This window comes from Anguilla rostrata, chromosome 9 (genome assembly GCF_018555375.3).
Source record: "Anguilla rostrata isolate EN2019 chromosome 9, ASM1855537v3, whole genome shotgun sequence".
In the NCBI taxonomy this organism is placed as follows: domain Eukaryota; kingdom Metazoa; phylum Chordata; class Actinopteri; order Anguilliformes; family Anguillidae; genus Anguilla; species Anguilla rostrata.
This window is the reverse complement of record NC_057941.1, coordinates 2,555,536-2,575,633: the sequence shown is the minus strand read 5'-3', so window position 1 is coordinate 2,575,633 and position 20,098 is coordinate 2,555,536. Positions and strand designations below refer to the sequence as shown.

The 20,098-nt window shown below is 45.6% G+C and overlaps 1 protein-coding gene across 17 annotated transcripts in view; it reads left to right on the top strand.

Annotated features, from left to right (window-relative positions):
* Positions 1–629: 629 nt before the first annotated feature.
* The window catches only part of tcf7 (transcription factor 7), a 51,735-nt gene continuing 32,266 nt past the window's right edge, over positions 630–20,098 (top strand). For 10 of the 17 annotated variants that reach the window (XM_064349763.1, XM_064349760.1, XM_064349759.1 and 7 more), the window contains exons 1-4: positions 630–1,079; positions 1,212–1,281; positions 2,165–2,271; positions 8,697–8,801. In XM_064349763.1, coding sequence (XP_064205833.1) covers positions 885–1,079; positions 1,212–1,281; positions 2,165–2,271; positions 8,697–8,801 — 477 coding nt within the window. In that variant the 5' untranslated portion in view covers positions 630–884. The remainder of the gene's footprint in view (positions 1,080–1,211; positions 1,282–2,164; positions 2,272–8,696; positions 8,802–20,098) is intronic. The other 7 variants (XM_064349764.1, XM_064349761.1, XM_064349766.1 and 4 more) reach the window with 4 other exon arrangements.

The window sequence follows — 20,098 nt, the reverse complement described above, 5'->3', positions numbered from 1 at the left end:
CTAATGGTCCTACTACATAAAGTAGTTTATGTAATGCTTATAACATGATCTTAATTAATGACGAAATAGTTTTACAGTGGTAAGGTCTACCACAAAAGGTCAAGGTCCTCTTGCTGTTTGACAAGGAGCAACAGCAGATACTGGCCTCAAATGGCACGTTTATTGCGCATAAATTCATATTCAGAAATGCTGAAAGACATTTTACCACACTAAACATCCTATGTGTCGAGACGTACATACAGAATATTCTGCAGTTTAAGAGCAAAAACTTCGTTCAGAGGGGAAATTTTTTAATTGAATAACATTCACAACGGGTTTTTTTGTGTTTGTTTGTTTTTGCAAGACGCCAGGCGGCCACAAACGCACAAACGACAGTAAATCTTATCGGTACTAATAATTATAAATGCGAAAATACATTTGTCGTAACATAAATATATAATTACTGTTCAATTTCACTTAATTAGCAAAAAGTGCAGTTATCTTAAAACGAGTGGCTGAATTAAAACAGCTATCCTCCAGCGATAACTCATGAATATTGCAAGCATTCTCCCAAGAAGCGGTGTCTCTTTAAGCGGAAACCTTTGCTGAAACAATTGTACAACCCCCAACAAGTCATTGAATCTGTCAATCACCAGGCGGTGCCCTTTGATGTTAGAAGCTCTCGCCTTGTCTTGAGCTCAAATGCCCTATTTGTTGCTGCCGGGGTGCATTACGTTCAACGTGCGGGGGGTACTTCATAGCATAACAACTTTTGTTTAGTTTCATACATTCGCCCTGTCTTAGAGTATCAATCGGGCAGAACAATACGAAAAGTTTTGAACCTTTCTGTCTTTCGAAAGGAGAAAAAAAACAGCGTTTACTTCTTGTTTGTTGTTCTTAGCAAAATGCCTCAACTAAATAGCGGTGGCGGGGATGATCTTGGAGCCAACGACGAAATGATTTCTTTCAAGGATGAAGGCGAGCAAGATGAAAAAATACAAGAAAATGCGTTCACTGAAAGGGATTTAGCTGACCTGAAATCGTCCTTGGTGAATGAATCGGAGATTAATCAAAATCCAAACACCGTTGCAGGTCCCGGGGTGAGAGACTGCCTTCCTCGCCGAAATTTTCTTCTCGAGAGGGTCTTGTTAAAGTTTGTTTGTCGTTATGCATGGATGGGTTGTTGCTATAACTTAAACCATGTTTTTGTCATTTCTCACGGATCTTTACAGGCGGTCCGACGCGGTCAGCAGGACGAACAGAGAGTTTACTCAGACAAACACAGGGATCACCTCGACGACGGTGAGCGAACGATGCGCTTGTCTGCAGATGTTTTTGCGAGTAATCTAATCTTAAACTAATGAAACGTTACATACCACAGCAGAGGCAAGATAAAAACTGCGGGCAGCGATGTTTGGGTGTTGTTGCCCCCCTGTTCAAGCAACGATTCAGGGCATTCCAGAATCTAATGGGGTTTTTTCTAACTCAAACTCACGTAAACTTGAAATAACGAATTGCGTCGTCAGGTGTGTTAGCAAACCACACGGTTCCGTAATTCGCCAATTTAAAGTTTCAGTAAAAAGTTTTGGAGTAGTTTGCCCGTTTTAAGATTATCCATGCGTGACACGATCGATGACTAATGCTGCAGTAATTGTGACCCTATTCGGTGCCCTGGGATTGCATATCACGTCATGCTTTCGTCCTCTTGAATTTGGTTGAGAAACAAAATTGTTTTCTGGCGAGCATATTTAAAATAAAATCCCAGTCAAGTGTGCGTAAATTGGCATTGGAAGCCGAGGCCGCTTTGTGTTGCTGCGTCGCTCGTCCTCTTATTTTGAAAACATTCACCCAAGCACGCGGATGCTGCTCATTTATTGTTGCAGAATACAGAGGGGGAAAATTGTGTTTTGTTAGTGTTAAAATGAACAACAATAAACGTGAGGCGCTGGGCTGTCGGGTTGGTGGCTAACCTGTGTGAAGTTAAGACAACACAGTTGTTTCATTTCGTGCTGACAAAGTTCCTGGCATATCAGAAATCGGCGAGAAAGATCTTTACTTTCTGCCTAGAGGACACCAATATGTTGAATTTCTGCTTAATTTCGACGTGTCACCTTCATTGTTTGCACAAGCAAAACAAACAAACAAAAACAACGCTCATCATCACTTCTGATTTCCTGTTTCTCAGTGTCAAAACACCAAGATGGGGGAATGTACAAGACTGCAGCCTATTCGGGATACCCGTTTCTGATGTTGCCTGATCCATACCTGCCGAACGGATCTGTGTCACCATCCGTAAGTGAATCACTGCTAAACTTGTGTACGCTGTCCTTGCTTTTGTTAAACACGCGACTACATTTTACTGAAGATCTCCTTTCTCGATATTTAAAGGTGCACATTAGGCCTACTTTTTAGTGTCATGGACGGACGTAAGATGTATGTAGTAATTATTCTTAGAATTACTCGCTTATAAAACCATTATAGCAAAACAAGTTCCGCCATTCTGTTCAGCTCTGCATAGGCTATTAGGATATACTACTATACTTTATGTTTCTTTCGTCTTATCACAAGCACTTGTCATGGACCTCACACTGGACTGCTGTGAGGTAAACACACACCTCCAGAGAGGCCATGAGATTCCCCTCCGTTCCAAGTCAAAAGCTGGAAAAGGTGCAAGGCCCCGTGTTAATTAATGTAACGTGCCTCTTTTCACCTTTCCAACCTAGTTTCCATTTTTATAACGTGTCACTCAAAAAAAAAAACTCCCTCAGCAGCGACTGTTGTGAAGTCTTTTTGTGTTGATGTCACGAAGGGAAGTGCCACGATCGATATGACCAAAAAGTTTAAAAAACAATTCTCCATCATTTTGTTCATCGCCGTTTCCGTAAGTACATGATGTACATTACTTCGGAACATTTTTGTCGTCGCGTGACAGCAGAGATTCACTCCACGGGTTGTGCTGAGAGGAAATGTTCACGGTTTGTTTTGTCCTGTGCAAATTGTGTATTAGGAAGGTACGGTTGTAAAAATAACAGCAGGACTGGCTGGAGGTTCAGGTACACCAAATAGATGTGAGGGCCCCTTCAATGCCCTAGTGTATAGGACTAGGTTCTGTCACTTTAAAATCCTGGATAAATTCGAATGGCGTGTATCTAGGAATTTATATCGGTGTACTTAAAACCGATATAGAATTTAGAATTATTCATATTTTACTGGGTTCATTTTAGTAGTTTGTGGATATACCTCATTTTTTAAAAACTGTACTTAAAGGTTGGTTACAATGAAGTGAAATATTTTTAGTTACATGACACAACACCCAGTAGCTGTGTTTACTTACACATTTATTTTCATTCTTTCATTTGCTTTGTGTAGATAAGCGAGTGCACTATATTTAGGTTTGGTTTCATTAACAAACTGTGGAACGTGGAAGCAAATAAAAAAAAATAGACTTAAGTTAAAGTTGATCAAACATTTTACACGTAGGTATTGTAACCTGCATGTAGGTATCGTAACCCGTATGTATTTGTAATGCTGAACCGAGGAAAGTTTGTCCCTGGACGAAGCATTTTGACAGAAAGTGTTGTCCCCCTCACGTGAAGTCCTCAGCAGTTTTTCAGCTGCCTTTTTTACCTGTAAGATTTTTAGAAAGGGGCATTCATTTGCCTTCTTACCTGTATGATTTTTTAGAAAGGGACATCTATTTATCTCTGCTTTCCCCGTAGTGCAGAACGCAGGGGCTCAGACGTTCTGTGAGGAGTAAAGAGAACTTTCCTTGCAGCGCGTCCCCGCGGCTTTACTCTGTACTCACTGCTGGCTTCCTTGTAATTAAGCAACAAGGCCACAGGAATAAGAGGGGATTGAGAGGAAGATGGTGATTATAGCATAAGAGCGGGGTGTTGGGGGAAACAGAGTTGTGGATTGAGAACTCATCCTTGGTCTTATGGTGATGTTTACCTTGGAGAAGGTGAGCCTTTTTTTCTCCCTCTCCCTGCCTTAAGGAATTCTTTAAATGTTTTTTTTTTTTGTCTGAAGCCACATATCTTTCAAAGTTCTCAACAGAGACTAATTATATCTTTCATTACTTGGAATTTATACCCTCAATTGAAGTGTATTTATTGTGTATTTTCTTTGTTCTTTTTCTCCGCGTAAAAGGACTTGTTTGTTACTTTTTGTAAATGAAAAGCAATTTTTTGCTGTCTTTGCACAAAAAACACGCAGCTTAAAATACTTTTACCACTTTACAATGCTTAATATTGCAATGAATCTGGATTGGATTTTGATGTTTGGGAATTAGAAGTTTGCTTTGGTTGCTTTTGTGAAAATTATAATACTTGGCCATTGGATAAGTAGATTTGCAGAAAATGTTAGATGGCAATACTTTAGGGGGGGTGGTGGGGGGGGGGGCTCTAAAACAGTATTGTCTTTAAAAGATTAAAATGTTTTTGATTTGTTTCGATCAATAAATCCATAGAAACATCAGAGTGTATTGCCAAGGCATTCAACCCCCCCCCCCCCGACAATTAAATTACATTTATTATTTCAGATTTGCTGCCAACATCTTCACCGTGAAATTACAAGCATTTCTGTTAACATTTGCAGTGCAGTTCAATAGTCTTAATCTGCAACAGAAGTACTTAAACATCTCAAAGCTATAAGCAGGCTCTTCATCTAAGGATGCAGCCCTATTCTCCACACTATAGTCTGTCCGTCTGGGGGGATATGGAAGAGAACTGTGCTTTTCCTCCGTCGTTCATATAGGCTCGCTGTCTGTTCTTCCCATGCCAGTGTTTCAAAAGAGGGAGGAGAGGATTTGTGAAAATTCGAGATAGACTTTAAAAATCATTTTATTCGGATGAACAATTGCACTTGTGTAGTGGCAGCTCTTTGACGGGTGGTTGTAATTCCGAGGATTACGAGAAAGACGTTTGTTTAATTTGGGGGATCAGGGCGAGACGCTGGATCTGTTTGTGGAAGTGCGAGCGAATGGGGGACGGCGACGACGGGTGTCGAACGGGAGGGCGGTGGTGAATGCTGAGTGGGACGGGGGGGACTGGATGTGGGATTTGGCCTTGGGAACGCCGCGCCGGTCGCCTCCCGGTCTCCTCCACGCTTCCGCCCGACGTCCTCCTGGTCCCGTCTCTCTGCCTCCCGGGGGAGATCAGAGGGATGTTTGCGGCTGGTTCTGTGCAAGGAGAGCTAACCTCTCGGGCTAATCAGAGGAGAACAAAGACGCTGTGATGTGGAGTATGTGGTCCTTCAAGAGGAAGATGGGCATTAACTCGTCTGCCAGAGAGCGAGGGAACACGAGAGACAGAGAGACAGACAGAGAGGGAGGGAGGGAGGGTAGAAGAAAAGCCTTCAAAACCTTGCTTTCTCTTGTGCTCATTTTTATAGAACATTTGCCATTCTTGAAATGACCTTTTTTCACATTCAATCAACAACAAAAAAACATTGCAAATAATTTCATGACTCTTCTTTAATTGTTATTAGATCATGTATGCATAGCCGTATTATAATTATTATGTAAGTTTTGGGTTGTGGTCGACTCTTTTGTAATCTGGAGTTATGCTCCTAGCATCCCCATATAACTTCCCAAGAATAAAGAAAATAAATGAATATAGGATTGGGCCCCCACCAGTATCTTTCCGCTTGCTCTATGGTTTAGTCACTGTATAGCTGCAGGGGATATATAACTGATCAAAGTTTGTTGCTGCTTTAGCTGTCAGGAAAACTGTTCGCGTACTTTTGTTCTCTTGAAGTGCAGTATCAACTTTGACGGAGTAATGCAGAAGCTGAATTCTTTCTTTTGATTGTATAATCATGCTATCATGCTTTAAAGTGTGAATCAGGAAGCAGAGGGCAAATTCAAGAGACGTATTCCACAGTTGCCAGATCGAGGCCTGCTGCAAAAGTCCACCCGGCTTCCTTTGTTGGCGTCAAAGTTCAGGGGCTTTCCCGGAAAACATGACATCTTATGTGAACCTGCGAGGTCCTTTCTTCTCAAAAAATGTGCGTTTATCAGCAGATCTCCGTATTAACGCACAGCGCCACTCAGAATCGCACAAGAGGAAGCTGCCCACACATTTGTGGCCAGGTTTGTATGGCACATGCGCTCTTCGGTCGGGTTCCCATGGTTTCTGCCACCTTCTAAAGTATCTGTGCAAATCTGTGGATTCTGTGTGATTTATCATTACATTCTAAAGGCTTGAAGGCAGAAAGTCAGGGTCAAAGTTTGGACTCCAAAACCTAAGAGTCCAAATGGTGGGTTCCGATTATATTAATTTTTGTGATTAACTGAATTACATCTATTACTATGTAATTATAATGTACTATGCATTACAAAAATAATTTTGGCAGTTATGTATTTTCAATCACCAATCAGAAATTGGGTTATATTGAGTGCTGTCTTTGCTGTCGTTATCGTACTCAGAATTCACAATAAGAACAGAAAGACACCCTAATAGTGATTGATTTCCCCTGCACAGTAAAATGTCCAGTGTTAATTCAACTCTAACAGAGTGCATATGGTCCTTCTCGACCAGAGGTGGACCCATATGTATGCTGTAAGAATCGTTTTAGCACTGGACATTTTACCGTGTGTTTCTAAGAGTGATGCTTATCTCCCATACTGTTAGCAGACTTTCTCACTTCCCTTTTTTTTTTGAAAATCTAGTGGAAATCCTGGAGTAACAGTCTGTGATCTCGAATGTGAACTGACCTGTGTTCTGTAGGAACGAGTGCACGTCCGACGTCAGACTTTTACGCATTTGGCTTTCGCTTGGATCCTTTTCTGTCAAAGGCGATGTGTAAACAATGTGTGGCTGGGATTCTTTTTTTGTGTGGATTTGTGTGGACCCTGTGTTTGTTTGTGTGTGTTCAGGGGGTGGTTCGTCATCCTTTATTGAGGTTTGGAGCCCAAATGTTTACTGAAGCCACTCCCAGAGTTCCAAAGGAAAAAAAAAAAGTTAGCCTGAACCCAAAGGCTCATGGCGTGGATTGCTCGAAGAGCTGTTGTTTTGCTAAGAGTGAGAAGCTAAACGTCCGGGATTAAGGAACCGGTAAACAAATGCAAGCTTGCCATTGGCGCTTCTCAAGTTCAGTTTCAACTATGATGCAGGTTGTCCACGTGAAGAAATCTAGCAAAATGTGATATTTTCTTGCACATATTTTCATTTTGTCAAGAATTTATTTCCCTTGCGTCTCTCAGCTTCCCAGTTTCTTCTGAATTTGCCCCTTTTTCCCTCGATAAAGGACATTATTACATCTGTGGCCATGGATTGCATGTTCCCAGATCCCACTTCCTTGTCACACATTGTGTAGTGGTGTTGATTCTGGCTTGTTAAACCAGCCTTAGTCTCAGCGCAAACAATAGGAGAAACAGTAGCTTAATCGCAGTAATCCTTTCGCACAAGCCGAGGGTAAGAGAATCCAGCTCCACGCCTCTGACGGGCGGTGATAAGGAACTGTCCCAGGAACGCTCTTCAGGAGGGCAAAGAGGCTTTGTGCGCTGGTCACGTCAAGCCGCTCGTGCCTGTGCGGATTTGAATGCTGCTCGGCCTGTTGAGCGCTGCACGAGGAGCAGGATAAAGTTAATTTGATGATCGTGAGCATGCAGAAAGGTTTTTGGGACGTCTGCTGGTTGACAGAGGCCCTTAAAGTATTGAGGGATTAGTGTCGTGGTTCAGCTGGTACCTCTGTGTCAGGGCGAAGATGCATCAATATACTTCATTAGGGGATGTGTGTGTGTCTGTGTGGAATACACACTGGAATACGAATCCAAAAACTCTTTTTTTTGCACATTTACTATCCAGCAATGTGGCCAAATACCTCCTAAGGGATCCTGTTTGTTGTCCTGTGATCCAGGTAGAACTCACCTGCTGTTCATAAGTGCTGTACCTGTGATCCAGGTAGAACTCTCCTGCTGTTCATAAGTGCGGTACCTGTGATCCAGGTAGAACTCTCCTGCTGTTCATAAGTGCGGTACCTGTGATCCAGGTAGAACTCTCCTGCTGTTCATAAGTGCGGTACCTGTGATCCAGGTAGAACTCTCCTGCTGTTCATAAGTGCTGTACCTGTGATCCAGGTAGAACTCTCCTGCTGTTCATAAGTGCTGTACCTGTGATCCAGGTAGAACTCGGCAGGGGCTGATATCTGGCCGGGTCTCAGGGAGGCGGCAGTCGCGCTCAGGTCTCAGCCGGGGTGTTTGAAAGCGGGACAGCAGGAAGTGACAGAGTGTGAATTTGAATACAGATGATAATGGTCCCTCATCTTCAGCCCTTTGAAGAGGGCGGCTTTAAAGAACCCTCGAGAGAAATTATAAACCGAGACCCATTTTAGACGGAAGTGGAAACGTTTAAAAAAAAATAAATATACGAACACGTGCACATGCACACACACGCATGTGCACACACACACACACACACACACAAAACCTTTTGAATCTCCCATCCTGCAGTGGTAACTATTCGTCCGTTATATGTTTTTCGGGTTGGCGGGGGAACGAAAGGCGTGTGTTGAACAGGAAGCGTGCGGTGATGGTCATCCCACACATCATACACAGTTGGAGACGAGCCTTTTTTTTTTTTCTTTTCTTGATCTTCTGATCTACATCCTTTTAAAAAGGAGAACAAATGGCGGCATCTGCTCCGGTGTTTACTGGCTCTTAAAATCCTGGAAGCGGCAGTGAACATGTTTTTTTTACAGCAGCGCTACTTTTACAGGGCCGCCGCGCGTGGATTTCGGGCCGGGCCGAGCGGACCGCTCCTCTGATGCGCTTTCTTAATTACCAGCGCCCTCCTCCAGGAACCACCACACCGCTCCTGGAGGTTTGGATTTGGGACCTTTCGTAGGGGTGGGGGGGACACCCGTGTGACTTACTGACTTTTTACACGGGCCAAACCAAAAGCTCTACAGCCCTGTTCCTCCGTCCTGAGGCTGTGTTTTCCTGCAGGCTCAGGAGGTTCCAGTTCAGCCCCCAGATGCTTGCTTCTCGTAGCCCAGTTAATGAACTACACGAAGGTGCTTCGCGAGATCAGAAAAAAGACTATTTCCTTCAAAATGCTGCTATGCAAATAAGTCTTAAAATAGCACAGGATGGTAACACACAGCCATTAAGTGGACCTAGCCCGGGTGTGTTATCTCGGTGCTTGTTAACATCTTTAAAGATGTATGTTGAGGCATACCTTCCATCTGTTTCTGAAATGACTCAAAGTGAGCGGGGGGAGGGGGGGGATAGGGGGCTACTTTGGGTGATAAATGTAGCCCCGTTTTGTTTCGGTTCTGTACTCAAGTACTGTACTTCCTGTCTTGCCCTCAAACGCAGTCTTGTATTCAGATGATACTTTCACGCGGTCCCGGCTCTTTAAATGAATCACTGCACGCGAAGAGCAGCTAGCGTACAACCCGGGTTTTTATGGGAGAACAGAAAAAGTCCCATCCCCTGTTGACAAATGTGCCTTCTCGAAAAAGGAAAAAAAAAAACTGTAGATGAGGTGTGTGGGGGGTGGAGGGTGGGGGAAAAGGTTTTGTTTTTAAAGGGGAGCTTTTGATTAAATGTCTTTAATTGAACTGAAGGAAAATGGTGGATATGCAGGATGGATTGTTCTCCACCAGTGAGTCCCTTTACAGTGGGTGAGTTTTTTCACACCCCCCTCCCCCCCCCCCCCCCCCCCCCCCCAAAAGAGGGCGCCTGCAGCGCAGATGTGACAGGCGCTGGGGCTGCTGGGTAAAGTAACGGCTGGGCGCACAGCTGTCGCGTTCTCACGCGCCTCCGTCTGACTTGTCCTCCATTTGGTGAACGGTGGCGCAAGACCACAGCAGCCCGACCCCCCTGGGGGGGCCTGGAGAGGTTAGGGGGAGGAGGGGGTCACCCGAGGTGTGACTTTCACCCTGGTGTGAGGGTGATTCTGTTTGCGGTCGCCCTGGTTCCAGAATGACAAAAACAAGCCTCTTTCGTGGAAGATTTGAGGAGTGTGTTTGGTGAAGGTGAGCATGTGGTTCGACCCTGAAGCCGTTGCAGATCTGGGATTTAAATTAGTGTTATTTTCTGAGCCGAGCGTTTTCAGGGATCTACGCTGAATTATTTATTAATTTTTTCCCAAGGAGCACATGCGCTCATAATTAGAAAAATGTACTTATCCTACATGTTTTTTTTTTTTTTCCAGTTAGAGCACGTCGAATTTCAGGAGCAAATGCTCCTAAAAATGGGAGCACTGTGGAGCCTTCCATTTGTAAGCGCCAGCCTCGCTCTGGAAGGTGTGGTGTGCTGTAACGTGTGTTGCCAGCGTTTACTGGGAACGTAGAATGTTGTGCGAATGACTCCCTCTCTTCCATCAGAGACGAACATCTCTCCTTTTATCTCAAGGATTTTTTATGGCCTGTTTGCTCTTGTGTGCATCTGGGATCTCTGGTACACGTTTACCATGTGTGCTCAGAGCAGTGACACAGTGACACCATCTTTTTGGTCTCTGGTTTGGGCAGGCCTGCTAGGTAGAACTTTTCTGTTTCGCGTGGATGGAGCCTCATTTTTTCTGCTTAAGTAATTACCGTCATTTTAGAGTTACCCTTCAGCGCTCAGCATCACACTTTTAGCACTGGTCACCTTTGATTTATTATTCCCCCCCCCCCTTCTCTAACTGATTTTAAATGCCCCCGTGAGTCCTAGGCAGACTTCAAAGACTTGCATATCTAAAATATATCTGTCAGTTTTTTTTTTTTTTTTGGTCATCTGTGAAAGCGAAACGTGCGGATAAATGCGTCTGTCCCGCTGGTGGTCTGAGGGAACCTGCCTGGCAGGCGGATCATTTTAACCGCTAAAAATCGCTGGAGAGTGATCTGACGGAGTCTGCCACGCGCGGACATGCAACACGCGCCGGTCCGGTTCCAGTGATGTACCGCTCGCTACGATACGGCGCCGGTCCGGTTCCAGTGATGTACCGCTCGCTACGATACGGCGCCGGTCCGGTTCCAGTGATGTACCGCTCGCTACGATGCGGCGCCGGTCCGGTTCCAGTGATGTACCGCTCGCTACGATACGGCGCCGGTCCGATTCCAGTGATGTACCGCTCGCTACGATACCGCGCCGGTCCGGTTCCAGTGATGTACCGCTCGCTACGATACGGCGCCGGTCCGGTTCCAGTGATGTATCGCTCGCTGCGATGCGGCGCCGGTCCGGTTCCAGTGATGTACCGCTCGCTACGATACCGCGCCGGTCCGGTTCCAGTAATGTACCGCTCGCTACAATGCGGCGCCGGTCCGGTTCCAGTGATGTACCGCTCGCTACGATACCGCGCCGGTCCGGTTCCAGTGATGTACCGCTCGCTACGATACGGCGCCGGTCCGGTTCCAGTGATGTACCGCTCGCTACGATACGGCGCCGGTCCGGTTCCAGTGATGTACCGCTCGCTACGATACCGCGCCGGTCCGGTTCCAGTGATGTACCGCTCGCTACGATGCGGCGCCGGTCCGGTTCCAGTGATGTACCGCTCGCTACGATACCGCGCCGGTCCGGTTCCAGTGATGTATCGCTCGCTACGATGCGGCGCCGGTCCGGTTCCAGTGATGTACCGCTCGCTACGATACCGCGCCGGTCCTAGCTGCCTTTTGCGCGCCTTCGCTGTTTTACGCGGTCACGGTGAACAGTGTAAGCTCGGGATTCGGTTGGCGGTACGGTTGCAGATTTATAGCACTGCCCGACCTCAGTCCCTTGGGTGCGATGTGAGAGATCTGCTACAGGGGTGTGTAATCTGATAAAGCAGTAGCGTTTTAGCACCGTGCACCATCTGCCGTTAGATAGAGATCATATCCTTTTTTTTTTCATAGATAAGTCATAGATAAACAACCCCCTTGGTTGAATACTGTCCAAGGTATATGTGTAAAATAAATGCCACAACTCAGTCTAATAAGTGTGTGATAATTATGTTGATGTCACTGTAGCGAAACTGTCTATTTTGATCCCGTGAGAATATGTGCTTCTATTTCCTGTCCGCTTGAATATAAATAGCATTATTGGAGTTTCTACACACTCTCGTTTGTTCATCTGAGCCCAACTTCTGCTCCTGAGTTAGAGATGGGCCTGACTGTACGTACTAAACCCACAGAGGTGGGCCTGGCTGTATGTACTAAACCCACAGAGGTGGGCCTGGCTGTGGGTACTAAACCCACAGAGCTAGGCCTGGCTGTAGGTACTAAACCCAAAGAGCTGGGCTGGCTGTATTACTAAACCCACAGAGCTAGCCTGCTTAGTCTAAACCCACGAGCTAGCCTGGCGAAACGTACTAAACCCACAGAGTAGGCTCTGCTGTCGTTAAACCACAAGCTAGGCCTGGCTGAGTACTAAACCACAGAGCTAGTCCTGTGTCATCTAACCCACAGAGCTAGGCTGGCTGTAGATCTAACCCAAGAGCTGGCCTGGCTGTAGATACTAAACCCACAGAGGTGGGCCTGGCTGTATGTACTAAACCCACAGAGCTAGGCCTGGCTGTAGGTACTAAACCCACAGAGCTGGGCCTGGCTGTACGTACTAAACCCAAAGAGCTGGGCCTGGCTGTATGTACTAAACCCACAGAGCTAGGCCTGGCTGTATGTACTAAACCCACAGAGCTGGGCCTGGCTGTATGTACTAAACCCACAGAGCTAGGCCTGGGTGTAGGTACTAAACCTACAGAGCAGCATTAGGGGCTGTCCCAGCTGCGATGGAGCTCTCGGTGGGTAGGCTGACGTTACAGGCCCTGCTGTTAGATGGGTATCAGATGCGGGGGGATTAGGCTGTTGTGATCACACCCACGTGTTCCTGCCCTATGTGGCCAGGCTTGGCTCCACCAGGTCTGGGCTCTCCCTAATTCCGGGGGGGGGGGGGGCAGTGGGGGGGGGCTGACCCCAGTGGAAAGGAAGTTCAGCCCAGAGCTCTGTGCGACAAGCCTTCGCATGTCCCAGGCCCGCCCCACAACCCAGAACCCCGTGGGGCGAATGCGCTCAGTGCGTTTAATAGAGACCCCCCCCCCCCCCTTCATAAGGGAGTAAGGGAGACGGAACATTCAAGGCCGTGTCGATCCTGCAAGTGTTTTTATTTGAGAGTTTTTTTTTATTTGACGTGGCAGCCTGCATGTCGGACGGGGAATGGCGAAGCAGCATGTCTGGCATCACGGTGCGTCTTGTCAAAATGTATTTAACGCACGCGCTGCGACCGATCTTCATCTGATGTGCAAGCGCACGTGCGCTGCGTTAGGTGAGGAGTACGTGTTCCTCTGAGAGAACAGAAGTGGAACACAAAGCCAAGGACGGTCCGTATTTCCCTTTTTCGGTCCGTGCGACCCGTGGGATTGCAAAAGTTCATTTACTTCATGTACTTTTCAGAGGATATCTTTTTGTTGTGTTTTTTTTTTTTTCTCGAGGTGGGTTTTAGTTCTGAAATGGGAGAAAACCTTTCTATTTCTTTTTTTTTTTACCGCAGTTCAGAGAAGTGGACATTGAACGTTTTGAGAAGTAGCCCGGCTAGTCTTGAGGGAAATGATGGAGGCAGTGACGTGCTCGACATTCCCACATGAAGCAAACATGTCTGCTGTTTTCTAACTTTAAATATGATGTTGAGTCTGATTCCCCCCCCAATCAGATATAAATTTAGATATAAATTCATTTGTTTATTTTTCCATCTTTCCATCGTTGGCTCCAAAGGGGAATTCAGTCCATTTTTGTAGACCCATTTAAATTAGTCTTCATATTTTTATAAAATAAAATGCAACTAGATTTTTCCATTTCATAAACTGATATTAAGAAATATGTTAAAGACCTTTTAAAGATGTCGGTATCCCAGTGGCACATCCAGTTATTTCCTGGTCAATTACAGTTTCCTATAAAATATGTATTAACAGAAGCCAGCCATCTTTCTGATGTTCAGTAAACAGTGCTGCACATCATTGTTTTGTCTTTCTTTCTTTTTGGGCCCTGAAGCTTTGTTCTTGGGCTTCGTAAAAGCAGAACCTTATGTAATGTTTCCTCTTTCCTTAAACTTTCTCTCATCCTTGAACTTGCTAATGATGCGTTTCCTGTAATGAAAATGGAAAAGCAAATAAAATAATAGAAGCAGGTGAGAGTGAGGGCAGAAGGCATAAAAGTAGAGCTTGTTAATGAGCTTCCTCTCAGGGAAACGAGCCGAGCCCAGATGAATCATTTTCCCAGATGTAGCTTTTATGGAGGACGTTCTCTGGGCTCTCTCCTGATAAGCCCTGCTTTCATCCTTCCTGTTGGAGTTGGCGCAGCAGGTGTGGTGGTCTCTTCAGTTCTTAAGGGCGACAGGGATAGTTAGCTGTCATAGTTCTAGAGCTCGTTTGCCTTCAAGAAGATGGTAAAGCACTTTGCCTCTGTGGATATGTAAAAAAAAGAAATCCACTGGTTTTAAATGAGGCATCCCAGTTTTTTTTTTTTTTTTCTTTTTTACCAAACCGCTCGTACTCTTTTAAATGTTATGGAATGCGGTTTCCAGTGAGGTTTTGTTCCCCTATGATCGTCCGGAGCCAACTGGAAGCCATTTCAGTGCTAAAAATAGAGCTTCACTTATGGGATTGAGAACAAGGTCTTTGTAGATATCAAACGATCAAGGGGAGGAAAGCTGGGCACAGAAAGAAAACTTCAAAAATGACATTAGGGTTGTAAACCGTTCGCATGAAAGTCGTGCGCGTTCTACCATTTCATCTGAATCAGATGGGACGGTCGGTTTTGAATGGCTGAGTTAGAACAAAGGGTTTTGGCAAAGTGTGGGGAGGGGGGTGGGGCGGAGGATGGCGACCGTACACCCACGCCCACCCCCTTCACCCCCCCCCCCCCCCCCCGTTTTATGTCGGGGCTTGTTTGGTGTTGTTCTTGTGACTCGTTGCTCTTTAGTCAGGCGAGTGCGATGGCGTGTGCTGCTGTGCTAGTCACGTTTCCAAGAAGCATCGCTTTAAAAGCCAGTTGGGTCCACAGACTTAAGGCCTTGTCCTCAAATTGGTTTCAGCCACTCCTGGTATGTTATTATATGTAGTACTTTAGTACTTCATGCTGGTCGTTACCATAATAACCCACTGCAGCCTTTTGAAGTGAAACGGATTCCTCCACTAATCTTTGCACATATGTAGAAAATGGCCAAGCACAACACTGACGTTCTTCAGGTTGTTGAACGGGGTTTTTTAACACTGAGCAGAAGAACACATTTACACGCTTTTCTAGGTCCCTTACGTCTTCCATCTAAATGCGCTTTTCTATCTTATGTTAACACAAGAATGCAAAGCAGATTGCTCTGCAACCAGAAGCTGGACTCTGTAGCATTCTCTAGTATTTCTGTTTAAGGTGAATGGCTTGTATGTGTTTGGTGAATTATCACTGCTGTAAGGTGTGCATTAATGGACACATACATACACATGCACACACAGATTCAACCACACACGTACTCACATACTGATGCACACACACTCACACACACAAACGCTCACACACATACACACACTCTCTCATACACACACACACTGATGTGCATGCACGCACACACACATATTAAGGCTGCCAGTTTTTCGTTCGATCATCGAAACTTAAATTAAAAGATTTTGAGTATGCAATTAAGGGTTTGAATCCTGTTGCCGGGGAGAAATAAGGAGCCCAGTTGTGTTCTGCTGCCACAGTAGCGCTCAGTATCAGAGACACCGATTAACAACATTAGCCATGTTATTGTTTTGTCTGGGGGGAATACCGCTAGGTAGCCTAAATAAAGTTCACCTGTGGCTCATGCTATCCGCGTAGCCTGCAGGCTGTACGCACCAAGGGGAGGAGCCTAGAAACACTGCACCTCAGGAGTGCCACTTGGAAATATTACAGGTTCTATGCCATGGGTGACAAAATAATAATAACCACGGAGAAAGTCACCTGCTAGGTATGCAAGTGGCTACTCCCCTTATGACCCTCCTAAGGCGGATAGAGTTTTCCCCTCCAAAGGAGATTGGCCAGTTCAGTTTAGTTTGGTTTAAGTAAACCTTGCCAGTGTTGTGAATTAATGATGGACTCGTGCAGTTTTTTTTCTTTCGTTTGAAAAAAAATAAATCCATGCGCGCGCAAACAAACATAAATGCACACAACACACACACAGACACACACATATGCATGTGTGCCCATGTGCACACGCACAGGCATACACACAAACACACACACACACACAAGCACACATAAACAAACAGACAGGCATTTCGGAGGCTCGCAGATCTCTTGCTGTAGACAACAGGAGGGAGAGAGCCCAGCGACTCGTACCTCTGTCACGCCTTATCTGATTTGTGGAGAGTGAAGTAAACAAACTGAGCGGCTCGCGGTGCTAGCGGAAGAGAGCCTGCAGTAAACAATCAAGCCAGTAACCGCGCGCGCACCTGGTAACCACCACCAACTTCAAACAGCCAGAAGCACCCTGCGCTGCACCCTTCGGCTTAACCATTCCGGTGCTGTTCAGCCAGGACGCCTTCACGACCCCGCTTGCACCGTTTCAACACCCTTCAGAAACACCTTAACCGCACACCTTACGCGCTGCACAATCTTTAAAAAAAAAAAAAAAACTACAACTACATAACACTACTTTTATCTTAGGAACAGATCATCACATTTCACAACCCTCCAAACAACCAAACAAAAAAAAAACGCCTTAACAGCAAATCTTAACCATCAAACAATCATTGAAACCGCCAAAAAAAAAAAAAACTTTCCCATCCTGACACTTACATGGCCCTCTAAACAGCCACCAGCTTCCCAACAGATCTTAACCTTTCTCCAGCCGTATATCCTGCTAGAAAACACCAGCCGAGGTGTTCACTGTTCTATTGATTTTAAACAATGTCAGAGTGGACAGCTCTTCTAAGTATCTCTCACAGATGTCAGATGTCACAGGCTTTCCTTCTGAAACCAATGTGTGAAGAAAGGACACAACCTGGTCTCCATGAAAAGCAAAACTGCAATCGAGATTAGATCTTGTCCCTTGTCATTAATCGATTAAACAGTCCCATTTCAGGGGATGCACGTCATGGTATGTTCACTAAGGCTGCTAAAACCAGGACTAGGAAGTATCTAGTGAGGACAGCAAGTGACGCGGTGGATCAGCGACGGCGTCCCGTTGTGAATGGAATATGCGCCAGTTGTTGTCGTCGCTCCCCATACTGTTTTGTTTTTGTTATGTTATGTTTCGTTGGCTGACGAAACGGATGAGGATTCTGTGTATTTTGGTCTGTTTTTGGTTATTCTTTTTAGTGTATCCTCCACTGACCATCGCTGTTGCATGCATTCAAAAAACTAACTAACGCTTACATTACAGTGTGAAATATCCACATTATATAATACCACTAAACTATTTAAAGACTCTCAATCCAAAAATAACGTGTATAACCGAAATATTTTGAGCAGTAATGCTTACATAGCAATGATGAAATTTTATCTGTGTTCAGACAAGTTCAATCCGCTTCTGTTTTGCTCCAGAAAACGATGTCAGATGGGTCTATCAGCAAATATACGGCTTAGCTATGCCCAGAAGTCCTCGATAATAATAGTATTTTCCAAGAAATTACGAAAAATCGTTAACAACTTTTCGTTAGGTGCAGCGTCTTAATGCGTAAGTGAATGTGATGATAAGAACATTTTCGGTTACGCTGACCTATAAAATGCTATTCCAAAAGCAAAATTAGACATGTTATTCATCGTTAGAAAGCTTATACTCTCACCTACTAAATAAATGAATTGTCAATCAAGCCAGACAGTACTAAAAACGGCAACAACGCCGTAAACGATACGTGTGGTATTATGCACAGCTATTTTGAATGTACTCAGGCATCAAACATGCGCGAAATATATTTCATAAACGGATTGTCCAAGACAATATATGACTACTCGGTCTCAAAAGGGACATCTCTACGCTTAAAACCAATGGTAAGGTTATGTAGCCTATTTATTCAATATTTAGTCCCAGATAGACTGTAGAATGACATGGCAGCCTATCATTTTTTAAAACTTTGTCCCGTTTATTTCGTTTTTCAGTTAGCAGCGTTTTCACTGCTGTATATCTTATGGCTATTGTTGGGTTTATCTTGTTGCTATAACGGAATACGATTTTTGATTGGCATTTTTATTTATATTGGCTTCTCCACTGACCTAGCTTATGGAAGAGGACGTGAAGAGACTGTATGCGGAGTCACAAACCTGACGTCATGTGAAACCAATCAGTGAATACGTCATTAAGCCTGCCCACCCGAACGGTTCTGCTGCGCTGAGCACGGTTGTCTAACCGTGCCGAAAATATCGTGCTGGGCACGGTTTGTAATCGTTCCGCGCCAAACCGTTTCCAGGTGAAAACACCATTGGAACCGTTCCTCTCCATGCTCAGAACCGTTCGGCCCTGCAGTGGAAAAGGGGCTAATGTAGTCTTGCCTATAATCTTTGTAATGCAGCCTTGCCTATAATCTTTGTAATGCAGAGTATTGGAGCATCGCAGAGATCCTGAGAGAATCAAAAGCGTGGTGTGAGTACATCTTTCTCCGATCAGAATTGTCAACGCATTCGTGGTCATCGCTGTTGGATGTCAGATATCCTAGTTTTGTTTTTTTTGCATGAAATTGAGATTCGCTTCCAAAGCAGCAAAGCTGATCAAAACCGTCCAGTCAAAATTGCCACATTTCAAAACATTTAGGCCTTCTGGGTTTTTAAAAGGCTTTTGTTTTCCCGTGGCCCTCTCTATACGCTGTGCAGCATTTGGTCTGGTTAGAGGGTGCTGCTGCTCAGGGTGTTTGTTTGTGACCACAGAGAGCACAGTGACAAAGCGTGGCGGTGAAGCTTTTCTTCTCTACCTGTGTCACTAAACGCTCCAGTGTCATTTTGGTGGAAACTCTTGCCTTTGATACCCTCTACCTCTACCTGCCAGAGGGGACCTGGCAGACGTTATGTATTAACGTCGTTGCTTTTAAAATAAAATGGAGCTTGGAGCAGGGGAAGATGGGTAGATAAGCAGGGTGTGTGTGTAGGGGGGGGGGGGTGTGTTTCAGTGTTTGGCGGGGTGTGGGTGGGGGTGGGGGGGGGATGCGTTTCAGTGTTTGGCAGGGTGGGGGTGGGGGTGGGGGGGTTTGGGGCGTCTCTGCAGCTCGCTGTAGACTGTTTGCTCTCTGAGTACAGTTGTGAGGTTAAACCCCCTGCGGTTTACCGTGGAAAAACGAAGAGCCAGCCAACACCTGAGCTGCAGAGGTCTCTGAACACAGCAGAGGTGCAGCAGCAAGAGCGGCCGCCGCCACCATCGCCACAGCCGCATGGAAACTCTCCAGCTCTCGAGTTAAAAGCAACTTCCCTCTTTTTTCACACACAACAATAACAGCAATAACTGCAGCCCCAACTGACCTGCATTCAATGCACAGGGGCCAGCGTGTGCAGTACTTTCGGAGGGAACGGTGTGAAATCTTTATCTTTTTTTTTTCTTTTTAATTTTTTTACTTGTCTTCTGAATGCATATGGATTGCAGTCTTCTGTCAGCAGTTTGGCTTTGGGTTAAAAAAAAAGAAAAACGCTGGAGAGAAAACTACGCTAATAAAGAATTGAGTCCGTGCTTCTCGGGGAAGACGAGAGTAAAAAGGCGCCATAAACGCTACGACATGTGGCCTTCATCAGTGCCATACCGCCATTTTGCTCTTTGTATCTCCAACCTCATCTTAACCGACAATCTTCAAGTGCAAATCGTTGAATGTAGCCCTCCCCCTCCCGCCTCACATTTCTGTAGGTAGGACTAGTGCCATTTTGGCGGGACGGCAGCCCGTGCGCCATGTTTAGGTGTCCATCGCCAGGCCTGCTCCAGCGAGGGGTTGCCCACGGCAACACGAAAGGCCGCGTAAAAAGGAGTAGCTCCGTGGTGGAACGGGGTTTTTTTTTTTTTTTTTTTCCCCACCTGGCGTAGGAATTGGAAGAGGGGCTTATCAGCGGCATCTGAAGTAGCGCTGTGGTCGCGGGGTCCGGGGGCCTGCTCTTCGTTAGCGTCTGGGCTCCAGGGAGCAGGTCTCTGGCAGGCGGGGAGGCCGGGGAAACTGTCATAACGGATCCAGCAGGAACCCCCCAGTCCTCCAGGACTGCAGCTGAGGGCCCGCAGGAGGTG